The sequence below is a fragment of the Podarcis filfolensis genome, assembly GCF_964270895.1.
Source record: "Podarcis filfolensis genome assembly, chromosome: 3".
Taxonomy (NCBI): Eukaryota; Metazoa; Chordata; class Lepidosauria; order Squamata; family Lacertidae; genus Podarcis; species Podarcis filfolensis.
This window is the reverse complement of record NC_139606.1, coordinates 730647-743340: the sequence shown is the minus strand read 5'-3', so window position 1 is coordinate 743340 and position 12694 is coordinate 730647. Positions and strand designations below refer to the sequence as shown.

At 41.7% G+C, this 12694-nt stretch overlaps 1 protein-coding gene across 3 annotated transcripts in view; it reads right to left on the bottom strand.

The window, feature by feature from the left end:
• COL4A1 (collagen type IV alpha 1 chain) overlaps positions 1-12694 on the bottom strand; it is a 160408-nt gene that overhangs the window by 10349 nt on the left and 137365 nt on the right. For all 3 annotated transcript variants that reach the window (XM_083606370.1, XM_083606369.1, XM_083606371.1), the window contains exons 44-46: positions 4629-4701; positions 4188-4259; positions 3345-3473 (exon numbers count right to left, since the gene is read on the bottom strand). In XM_083606370.1, the coding sequence (XP_083462496.1) occupies positions 3345-3473; positions 4188-4259; positions 4629-4701 (274 nt within the window). The remainder of the gene's footprint in view (positions 1-3344; positions 3474-4187; positions 4260-4628; positions 4702-12694) is intronic.

Here is a 12694-nt window from a genome sequence, read left to right as displayed (position 1 = left end):
GGTGTAGCACTCATCTTGCTTCAGGCCGAGGGAGCCAGCGTTTGTCCACAGACAGCTTTCTGGGTTATGTGGCCAGAAGGACTAAACCGCTTCAAGTGCTGTTTACCTGTCCCGATGCAGCGGTACCTATTTATCTACTTGCACTGGTTTGCTTTCGAACTGCTAGGTCCCCGTTGTGTGGATTTGAACTGCTGACATACCGATCAGCAGGTACAAGAGGCTCAGTGGTTTAGACCACAGTGCCATTCACCATTGTGGGGCTGGCTAGAGTGGGCATGTGGTGTGAGATGGAAGGAGGCAACACTGAACTGGGATGTGGGAAAAGGGAAATGGAAGCAGAGACATGGCAACTGTACAAGGACCCCTAAATGGAACCCCTTCTCCGCCCAGTAAATGCCTATTTTTCCCTGGCCCAGCCCTATTTCAGGTTGTAGAGTGTGGGATAAGAAAGCTGTAGAATCCCCACTCCCTCCAACTCTCATCTGCTGCAGCTACCAAACTTCCACCATCACTTCCTGGGGCCCCACCACTGGCAACCATTGAGCAAATGAGCTTCTCTCTCTTTCTCTCTTTTTGCAATCATCTTTACTGATTTCTTTAAAAAACAAACATTCATGAAATCACTTTGTAACTTCTTTGTAAATTTTCCTGTAACTAAACATGTGATTCTAAAATGTAAGAAAATAAAATGTGTACTTCATCTGATTCATTTGTACTCCATTTACACCCTTCTTACTTGAGTCTTTTATTTTACTTAGTTGAATGCCACTCATAACGCATCTATATATTTGGTAATCTATTTTTTTCCACTGTATTTTAGTATTTTTCCTTACAGGAGTTATTCTAAACCAGTCAAAAAAAAAAATATCTCTCCATACTGTTTAAATATATTCCAATCATTTTTGAATTTTTGCTTCAGGTTAAGAACTTTGCTTCAGGATAAGAACAGAAATCGGGTTCCAGTGGCACGGCAGCAGCAGGAGGCCCCATTAGCTAAAGTTCAGGTTAAGAACAGTTTCAGGTTAAGAATGGACCTCTGGAATGAATTAAGTACTTAACCCGAGGTACCACTGTATTTCCAAATTTCTTTTTATCTCTTTCCAGATTGGTATGTAATTATCTTTGTACAAATTAATATTTTAACTGTTATCCATATGCCTAAATGCGTGATTTTCTTGGTGATCATAAGGCCTATAAACTGTTGTAATTCTCTTTTAGTTAAAAATGTTTTAAACTAACATTTTGGTTTTATCTTTATTTAATTTTAAGCCTGTGACTGACCCAAATTTGTTTATCTTCTCTAAACTGTTGGCACACTTTCTCTTGGGATTCTGTTGTTATCAACATCATCATCATCATCATCATAGACTTTTATTGTGCTAGCCATAGGCCATGGCATCATTCAGAAAAATAACAACAAAAGCAAAAACAGCAATAACCATAAAAATAATCAGGCACCACACATACGATATAAACGATGGTCACAACTACTAAGATTATTTGTTGCATAAAATAGAATAGTTGAATTCTCTAGTAAAATATGCCAAATTAAATATCTGAATCCCCTTTGCAGATGACCGTTATTTTATCTAGTTCTTTCCTCCTGTTCTTCTTAGCTGCCAATGCATAGAGTGCTACTTTATAAGTTACAAAGTCATCAGCATCGCTCAGCAGCCATTTCACCCTTTCCCCCCTATTCAAATGAGTTCCATTTGGAAACAAGGGTTTTATGAATCGGTCTCTTGGGTATATATATAACGGGCACTGCAATAAATAGTGGCACAGGTCCTCCACACAGGGTTGCCCACAGAGACAAAGTCTCTCTTCATAATGTACTTTGCCGTAGCGTCCATCCAACACCGCCGAGGGCATCAATTGGAATCGTAATTCTGTGAAAGCGATTCTAAGCACGGCAAGTGGGAGCTTTGACAGGTAACAGGCCTGGGTATGCTCCGTTTTAATAAGTGGGAACCATGGTGAGCTCTTGGTAGAAGCCATCATGGTTAGATCCCTTTCTGTATAGGACCTAAAGAGACAATCTCTTAAGTGCCTCTTAAGTCACCTGAAAATCTTGTAATTGATTGGGACAAGAGGCGTTGGATACCATCCTTCCAACATTGGTTCTGTTTCTGTTCTGTGTGTGACATAGCGGGGAATCTCTCCTCCAAAAGAAATTGAAGTCTTTTCACATAATTTAAGCACAGGTAATCAATTCTAGCCTGTATTGTTGTCACGTCAGCTTCAATGCTGACGTGAAGAAGAGCAGCTGGAGTCCCGTTGGGGAGCGAGAGCACTTTCCTGAGGAATTTGTTCTGCCATACAATAGAATTTCATTAATGCCCCACAAGCTTTCTGCACTTTGAGTTTCATAGCCTCGATGTGCCCCTTTCCATGATAGTGTCTCAGTGAAAAGAATTCCCAGATATCTGATATAATTCTTCCGTGTCCATTTCAGTCTACTCACTAAAATGTCTGCAAAGATTTTATAATCATTGTTAAGTAATGAGATGTGTCCGTAATTTTTAACAGCTGATGGCCCTGTTCCCTTTGGAAACAGGGTAGGCTTCCTCCCATGATTCTGGCAGCTTTCCTGTATTTAAGATGTTATTTACATCTTAAAGATGTTATCTTTAAATGGTAATGACAATAATTCTTCTACTTTTTTATAATATTTGGCTGGCAATCTTTCTGGACCTACTTTCATCTTTTTCATTGCCTGCTGGATTTCTATCATGCTGATTGGAGCCGCTTCCTCTTTTGAAATCTTCCAGAGTTTATTTTGGTTTAAGAACTTGTCAATTTTTTCTTGATTTTCTTTGTAGAGTTCCCTGAAATATGCCAGGAAGCTGTTACTTATCTTTTTTGGTTCCTCAATTATTTCTCCATTCACAATCAATTTATTAATCATTTTTTCACATTGTTTCTTCTTTAATTGCCATGCCAGCAGCCTACCAGGGAGCAACTGAGCTTCTCTGCTGCAAATGAAATCTCAGCATCTGTCCCTAGAATAGTTCCATTCTGGTACAAGTGCAGAAAGCCATAGAAATACCCTAGAAAGTGATAAAGACTGTCCTTCCTCTGTAGAAAGTGGGGCAATAGGTTAACCAGAAATATGTATCTTATTGAAAAAGGCTTGTGCCTTTCTCCAGCCACATTGCAGCCCTCATGGAAATGGACAAAATGCATGTCTCATTGGAAGAATGCATCTGAGCCCAGGCACCATGTGTCGCACTGTTCTGGACAGCCTAAACTGATTTCCAACATGGTGGTGATAGCTTTATTGTGACTCACCTGATTTGGCCTCGCAAACCTATGAATTCTAGAAGAACTAAAAAGCCTCTCACCTTGTTGGCCTTTTGGGCCTGGAGGACCAGGAAATCCCTTAGGGCCTACTGGGCCTACAGGGCCAGGTTCACCTGGTTCACCTTTCAAGAGCAGGAAGGGGCCTGGAGGACCTGGTGGGCCTGGAAAACCTGTCAAAGATAAAGAGTAAATAATGTCCACTCAGCAAATTACATTATGTCAATATTATATGTTGAGGGGATTACAAACAAAGGTGCTAATTGGAGAGGCCCCTTAGGATCATGTTATGTATTTGAGATTCTGCTGAATTCATTAAAAAAAAATATTTCTGCTCCTTGACATCAAAATAATCAAATGTGCTGAGCATACCCAGTCCTAATGAAGACACACCTCTGGAAGTTTAGCTCTATGTTGACAAAGCACTCCATTATGTCAGCTCCCAAAGTACAAGGGATATAAGCACCACTCCTGCTAATTAGCTAGCTAGGCTGCAACATGGACAGTTGGAGCAACAGCGCAACCACACCCCTTCCCGTTTACTTAAACACTCTCGTCTGACACAGGTTATGCAAGCAACTAGCAATTTATACTGTGCAGTAGCTCCAGATGCTCATGCCGTTCTTGGACATAGTGGAGGAAGGTACAAGGAAAACTCTAATGGCCAATTCTCTGGGACTGTGCCTCCCTGCAACTCTTCCCTCACCCCCTCTTCCTCCATCTCCGAGTGCCTAGACACTCCCCCCTGCTTCATGGGTGGCACACAACCCCACAAATCACTGGCCTGGATCATTCTCCTGCCCCCCCACCTCTTCTGCCCACCCCTCAGACACCAGCCTGTCCTTGAAATCAAACCTGAAGATAAAATGGACAAAGCTATGACATACCTTTAGCTCCGGGAAACCCTTGGTCACCTTGTTCTCCTTTGAGTCCAGGAACGCCTGAAGAACCTTTTGGACCTGGATAGAAATTAAACTTCAGTATAGGCAACTCTTCTGCTTATTTATCTACTAATTCTAAACCACACTTCCTACATACCAAATACTTGAACTATTTTATACTTTCTACTTGAGTACAATCATGGAATCATAGAACTGTAGAGTTGAAAGGGACCTCAAGGTTCATCTAGTCCAACTGCCTGAAATGCAGGAATCTCAACTACATTGCATCCATGACAGATGGCCATCCAACCTCTTCTTAGAAACTGTCAGTGAAGGAGAGTCCACCACCTTCCAAGGGAGTTAGAATGAAAATCTATTTCCTCTTTATTGTCATTCTAAATCAGAAGACCATGTAGTTACTGATGGCCATTATATCGTCCTTCATACCTTGAGGGCCTGGAATTCCAGAAGGCCCCACGTCACCTTTTGGGCCAGCAGCTCCTGGAAAGCCAGCATTGCCCTGCAGAAGAGAAAACAGCCCTCAGATATGCCTTTGGAGACAAGTGACACACAGATGTGTGGACAATTTCTAAAACTGCAAGAAGTCAAGCAGTCAACACGTATCTCCTGAAATTGAATAGACAAGTAAGTTATGCATAAAAAAGGATCTGCTACATGGCACAAGACTCCAAGTTCTGCATATGAAATAAGTGGGTAACACAATTTGCTATACGTTGTAGAACGAGGTGGGAATTGTGGGAAATAGCAGTCAAACATAACTACGTAAGCAGTTTGACATCAGTGAGAGTGATGTGAAGCTCCTGTTCCTGTTCCTAACTCTATCCTTGTCCAGAGAGTACTCCCAAGCTATTCATGGTTAAAAATATTTGTGAACAGGAGCAAAAAGCTCTACAGGAAAAGATGGATTGTGAAAAAAGCGAAGTATTTGGGAATTGAAATAACAATGAAAAATATTAACCTTTTTGACAACAAATGCAAAAAAACTGGAGAGAAATTAAAAAAGATTTTAAGATTTGGAATAGATTAAAATTGTCGTTTTGGGGAAGAATTTCAATAATCAAAATGAACGTTCTCTCCAAAATGCTCTATCTCTTCAATATGATCCCGATTATGAGTAATATGTTTTGATGAATGGAGAAAAGATCAATACAAATTGTTAATGGATAAAAGAGAAAGATTTAAAATTATATTATGAGATTTAAAATTATATTATGTATTGTTAAAAATAAATAAATAAATTGCAATGTAAAATTTATGACTTATTACTAGAGTGGGACTTGAAAGATGAAGTAGTAAAGGAGGTAGTGGTCAAATGGGCACAGGACATCGGCCATACAATTTACCTAGAACAGTGGGAGAGGCTTTGGCAAGTGGATACCAGATTTACCGCCTGCTATAGCATTAAAGAGAACTTTATGAAAATGTTCTTTAGGTGGTATCTGACACCATCAAAACTTGCAAAGATTTATAAATTAAAGTCCAATCTGTATTGGAAATGCGATAAAGTCGAAGGGACAATGATTCATGTTCAGTGGAGATGTGAAAAGATTAAGAATTTTGGGGGTATTATACATGAAGAGTTGAAAAAGATGCTCCAAATCCCCATAGAAAACAAAGCAGAGGCGTATTTATTAGGTCTACTGTATTAGGGAAGGACATCCAACAGGAAATGAAAACAATTTTTCTATACGCTACGGCAGCCGCCAGAATAGTTCTTGCTAGTAAATGGAAAGGTGAGACAATACCCACAAAAGAAGATTGGATATGTAAATTAAATGGATTTATAGAATTGGCAAAGCTAAAAGCAGTCATAAGGCTCTAGACAAATAAAAAATGGCAGAATGGCAATGTTTCGAGGAGTATATGGAAAAACACTGCTCTAAAAAGAATATATTGATATGCATGGAATAAGCGAGAATAAAAACTAGAAATGGTTATAAGATGTATTATCCAAAGAATGCAATAATATTCAAATTTGAACCAAAGGAAGTCAAGTCTTGGTAGAGGAAAGTGTGTTTGTAGGGTTTATGTTTGTAGTGTAGGGTGTATATGTATTTTCTTTTGGTCTACTTTGTATCAGTATTTGTTTATTTCATTTTCATTTTCTGTATCATTTATTAATAAATAAAAAATAATAAAAAGAAGAGGTTTTTGTTGCTAGACTCTTCTCCATGGGAGAGGATGTGAAGCTGCTTCTCTTCCTGTTCCTAACTCTATCCTTGTCCAGATAGGGGCACAGCTGGGCCATGAGCTGAAGCTGATGGTGGGCACTCGGCACCACTGTGACCACCTGCGCCTCAAGTGACAGCAGAGGATCCAGGAATACTCCCAAGCAATGTACCTGCTCCTTCAGAAGGAGTGTAACCCCCTCAAGAGCAGGTCACCTCCCAGCCTCTGGTCTGGGGGAACCACCCACCAACAGTGCCTCAGTCTTATCTGGATGGAGTGAAGTTTGTTGGCTCTCATCCGGTCCATTACCGAGGCAAGATATCAGTCCAGCACTTCCACTGCTTCACCTGCAGTGGATTAACTTGGTATCAACTTTTAAATCGCCTGAGATGTCACATTACAAAAGTAAAATATTGTAGTAAGAAGTTTAACCATTCAGACAATATAGTTCTTATCTCTTTTTTACAGCAGAAGAATGCACAGAGCATTGTGCTTTCAGACAATGGTTTTGAGTGATGGTGTTTTCTAGCTGAAGTGGGTGAAATTGTCTATATTTCCCATGTTACATTCATTTCTTTTAGGTCCTGTTTCCAATCCTCTTCCTTCCATGCAATGTTCAAATTAAGGAGAGTCAGGATGTTCACCCTGTCACTTTTAGATGTCGCCTTACGCTGTATTTTGTCCACCTCCACTATTAGAGTGAAGTATGTCTCATGTATACTTAATACTAACATCACAAATGAGATCAGTAGCAGGCTTATAGGCCTTCTGGCATCTTAATGTTTCCATGCTTGAGGTCTTGCAGAAACAATTCATATTCTACCTGCCCTTTAGTGCACAATGTGAGATTCTCTTTAACAGCAAAGTTGTTGAAAACAATAATCATGTAAAAAAAGAAGCAGCAATATCATGTCATTGGGAGGAGGGTTCTTTTGGGCAGCAGCCTAGATTCCTGTGGGCCAAGCTTATTAATTTCCACCTCTGGTGTTAACTTAGCTCACCATTTTAGAAAAACATCAATTAGTCCTTTTTGCTCCCCGCTCTCGTTCAATTAGACTGTGAACCCAAATATTATTTTGGTGTCCAGAGTTTTCCTGATACCCAAGTTTGCTAATAAAGCTCCTTGATGGTTAGTTAAATCCTTAATTCCATCTGGATTGTGAGATCAATTCAGCCCAACCATGACTGCGAACCCCTGCTCCAAGTTTTCAATTTTTGTCTAATCTCTCGGATCATTGGACCAAAATTAAGCTTTTCCAAATTTTGAAGGTTCCTGGGGATAATAACTCCTAAACATTTAAAACATTTCTGACAAAGTTTTATTCCACTGGAGTGCTGAAGTTGTAGTTGTACTTCAGGTGGCATATGAATGCATAGCAGTTCTGATTAGCTATAAAGGTAAAGGTACCCCTGCCCGTATGGGCCAGTCTTGACAGACTCTAGGGTTGTGCGCTCATCTCACTCTATAGGCCGGGAGCCAGCGCTGTCCGCAGACACTTCCGGGTCATGTGGCCAGTGTGACGAAGCTGCTCTGGCGAGCCAGCACCAGCGCAGCACACGGAAATGCCGTTTACCTTCCCGCTACAAAGCGGTACCTATTTATCAACTTGCACTTAGGGGTGCTTTCAAACTGCTAGGTGGGCAGGAGCTGGGACCGAAAGACGGGAGCTCACCCCGCTGCAGGGATTCGAACCGCCGACCATGCGATCGGCAAGTCCTAGGCGCTGAGGTTTTACCCACAGTGCCACCCGCGTCCCCTTGATTAGCTATAGTTAACACAAAAACCAGAGACCTTTCCGTAAGCACCAAGAATTTTCATTACTGCAGGGAGATTTGTTCTAGGGTGAGACAGCATCAAGGCTACGTCATCTGCGAACATGTTCACCAGAGGACTCTGCCCATTAATTTGTATTCCAGACACCTCAGGGTCTCCCCTAAGTGCTAGAGCCAAGGGTTCCATGGCCAGGGCAAAAAGCAGGGGCGACAATGGGCAGCCCTGCTTTGCGCCCTGGCCCATCGATATAGGCTCTGAATGTATACCATTTATCAAAATATTTGCGGTACAATCCTGATACAAGGTAGTCAGCAGTGCAGTGAATGAGGCTCCCATGCCAAAACCGCGCAAGGTTTCAAAAAGAAAATTCCGTTCAAGACGGTCAAATGCCTTCATTGCATCCAATGTAAGGATGGCTGTCGGTGCCAGTTGTTTTGATTCCCAGTGTATTGCATTGAGGATCCTCCTAATTGGGGTAGTTATTGACCTTTGCCTAATAAAATCTGTCTGATCTGAATGTACAGCGGTACCTCGGGATGCGAATGGGATCCGTTCCGGAGCCCTGTTCGCATCCTGAACAGAACATAAGACACAACTGCGCGTCTGAACGGGTCGCGTTTTGCCGCTTCCGCGCATGCGTGTGATGTTATTTTGACGGTCTGCACATGCACGAGCAGCGAAACCGGGAAGTAACGCGCTCCATTACTTCCGGGTTGCCGCGGAGTGTAACCCAAAAATACTTATCCTGAAGTGTATTTATCCCGAGGTATGACTGTATATAATTCGGTACAATCATCGCTAACCTGTGTTTGTAAGTAATTTTAAATCAACATTTATTAATGAGATAGGCCTATAGGATTCGACTGACTCCAAGTCTTTATTTGGTTTTGGTAGCACTACGATGTGTGTGTTTCTCCAAGTTCCAGGTATCAAGCCATGATCCTTTATATCTGTAAATAATTTCAGCAAGAATGGGGCCACAAGTTCAGAAAAGGTTTTATAAAAATAGCCAGTAAACCCGTCTGGTCCAGGTGCCTTAAATGGTTTTGTCTTTTTTATACTAGCTAAGTGAAAAGGGTTGATTTAAGTAAGTTGCATGCTCTTCTGTTAATTTTGGAATGTTAACTGTGGCCAAAAATTCCTGAATGGTGTTTAGTGATGGTGTTTCAGAAGTGTATAAGGTCTTATAGAATGCATGAAAGGCTTAGTTAATTTTAAGTTTATCATGTGTTATTTCACCTTTTTATTGTTTTTATTGAGTGGAATGTTCTGTTTAACTTACATTTCTTTAGTTGGTTTGCCAAGATTGTTGAGTTTTTTATTATTAAATTCATAGTACTGTAGATTTAAATATTGAAGGGATGTTATTATTTTTGGTATTTCTAACATGCCTAATTCTTTCATTTTTTGAATTAATTTGCGATACACTCTGTTACCACATGTTATTTTATGTTTTTCTTCTAATTCTTTTATTTCTTTTTCTAATTGGATATGAATATTTGATTTTCTTTTTTCTTCTTTTGATTCTACTCTTCTCACTGATTAATGTTCCTTTAATTACTGCTTTGAAGGTATCCCAAATTAAAGCTGGGTTATATAATCCTGCATCATTGATCTTAAAAAATTCTGGTATCTCTTTTTGCAACTGTTCGAGAATCAATTGATCTTGTAGTAGCCATGGGTCAAGTCTCCATAGCATGGTCAGAGACTTCTCCTGCTTTGATCTCTGAGAAGTGGATCCGATGGATCCATCCCTCTGTCAATAAATAATCAATTCTAGAGTACCGTATGTTCCGGCGTACAAAACAGCTTTTTATCCCTGGAAAATCACCCCAAAAGTCGGGGGTCATCTTATACCCCGGGTATACACATTGGGAAGGAGGAGAGGGAGCCGGTGAGCAGAGGCACCCCTTCTGCTGTCGCTCCTCCTCCCTCCCCACAGAAGGGGATGCGGAAAGTCCTTCCAAGCGCGGCGCTCACCTGCCTGCCCGCCAAACGCCTCACCTCGGGCTGCTGCTGCTGCTACGGCAGAGGCAGCGGAGGGGTGCACGCTCTGCCCCTGGCGGCACTCAAACTCTATAACCCTAAAACACTAAAATTGAACAGCAAAAGTTGGGTGTCGTCTTATATGCCCAGTTGCCTAATACGCTGGAATCTACGGTAGTTTGTATGGCAATTACTACAGTGAGTATAGTCCCTTAAATCAGAGTTTGCCATTCGCTGGATATCATATAAATTGATTTTTTAAAGAATTCTATACAGAAGGGTTTTTGTTGATGGGGAACCTCTATTGACCTTTTTTCCCTGACCTGAACAATTTCTGTCAAAATATGCATTTAGGACTAAATTGAAATCTCCCCCCAGGATTGTTTGACCTTTTTAAAAAATTTCCAGTTCCGTCAATGTTTTTTCCAAAAATTCTTCCTGTTGGTTGTTTGGTGCATAAAGATTACCTATAGTCAGCCATTGGTCTTGAAATGTGCCCCTGATAAAGAAGTAACATCCATCAGGATCACTAGGAGGGGTTTGTTCAGGTTTAAATTCTGATTTATCCGCAACCCATGCTGTTACCCCACGAGCCTTAGATGTTTCCTGAGAGGCAAACCACTGTCCCCCAGAGGAGGGGAGGGGAGACGTATTCATTGTAGCCCCCCTCCTCCTCTGGTGAGTCTCCTGGACCAGAATCAAGTCCGGTCTCCCTTTTCCTTCCAAACCTGTCTCCTTTGTATGGGTGACCCTAGCCCATTAACATTCCATGTGATTATTTTTAAATGATCCATACTTGCTCCAGGATGATTAGTGCATTATAGGAGTGCATGGAAAACATTATATCTAACAAACCCCAAACTTCACCTCCCCCCCTTCCCCTCCCACCTACAACAAGAAAACTCCGTCCTACTGTTGGAACCATTGTGGTATCCACAGAGTAGTAAATTCTACTCTTTCAGCAGTATTAACAATAGGGGATGACCAAAATCACTGCTTCCCCCCCTCCCAGGAACATTCTATGATAGTAAAGTTACAAAGCAAGTCATAAAAACCAAGACAAAATGATCTCACGCAGAGCAGAAGCCATCTTGTGGGATTCTCTGTCCATTTATCTTCTGTATTGGATTTTTCTTTCTTTAATTTTCTTCACTGTCTTCCCCCGTTGTTGTTGCCATTCAAAAGGGTCTTTTTATATCTCTTCATTGGTGCTTTCCTCCACTCCTTCTGTTGTCATGTCTTCAATCTGTACATCGATCTGTTTCAATAATTTTTTGGCTTCTACATGCAACGCTGCTACCTTGGTTATTCCATTATGAGTGATGATCGGCCTAAAGGAGAATCCCCATTTGTATTTTATCCCTGCATTGCGAAGCGATGTGGTGTATGCTTTGAATTCATGACATCGCTGCAAGGTCCCAGGAGAAAGGTCTGGGAAGATAGCTATAACAGAGTCCTCATGTTCTATTTTTCCCAGTTTTCTGAAACGTTGCATTAAACCATTTCCCACCAAGAATGTGTTAAAGCAGACAATCACATCTCGGGGGGGGGGGGTCCCGTTTTTAGGTTTAGCTCTCAGGGCTCTGTGTATACGTTCTATATTTTCTGCACTGATTTTGCAGTCAGGAAATAATTCTTGAATACATGTGAGGAAGGCCGCTTTTAGATCTGAGTCTCCAAAATTTTCAGGTGGGCCCCTGGGAAAGTTTCCTTTTCCCCGATCTTGACAGTCTTCCAGTTGGATTCTAAGGTCTGCTTGCGAGCGTTTCAGAGTCCTAATAGATGTTTTATTTTTCAAGCTTAATTCCATTGCTGTGTTTGCTGTAGTTTTAACATCATTCACAGTCTCAGTTAATTTAGCAATGTCTTCCCTCAGTGAGAGGAGTGCTTTTGCCCAGTCTTGGGCTAATTCCTTCCTGATTAGGGCTACTAGGCCTTGTGCATTTTCAAGGCCAGGGATGCGGGTGGCGCTGTGGGTTAAACCACAGAGCCTAGCACTTGCTGATCAGAAGGTTGGTGGTTCAAATCCCTGCAACGGGGTGAGGTCCCGTTGCTTGGTCCCTGCTCCTGCCAACCTAGCAGTTCAAAAGCACGTCAAAGTGCAAGTAGATAAATAGGTACCGCTCTGGCGGGAAGGTAAACGGCATTTCCGTGCGCTGCTCTAGTTCGCCAGAAGCGGCTTAGTCATGCTGGCCACATGACCCAGAAGCTGTACGCCGGCTCCCTTGGCCAGTAAAGCGAGATGAGCTCCGCAAACCCAGAGTTGGCCACGACTGGACCAAATGGTCAGATGTCTCTTTACCTATTTTCAAGGCCTATCAGTTTCCCTGCTTCTGCTTTTTCATTTTTGGAAGCTTTGGCAGCCAATTTGGGGCCTGCCATTGCTTGGCCTGTGCCTGAGGGAGATTCTTTCAAAGGTAGTGAAATCCATGAATCTAGGTCCCTTTTAGCAATCCAGACTTGCTAAAGCTGTCCTAACAGGGGGAATTATTTTTAAAATTCTTACTCGTCACTGTCTCGGTTTGTGCTGGTTATTGTTCTCAGGAAGGAGCTCAGCGGCGAT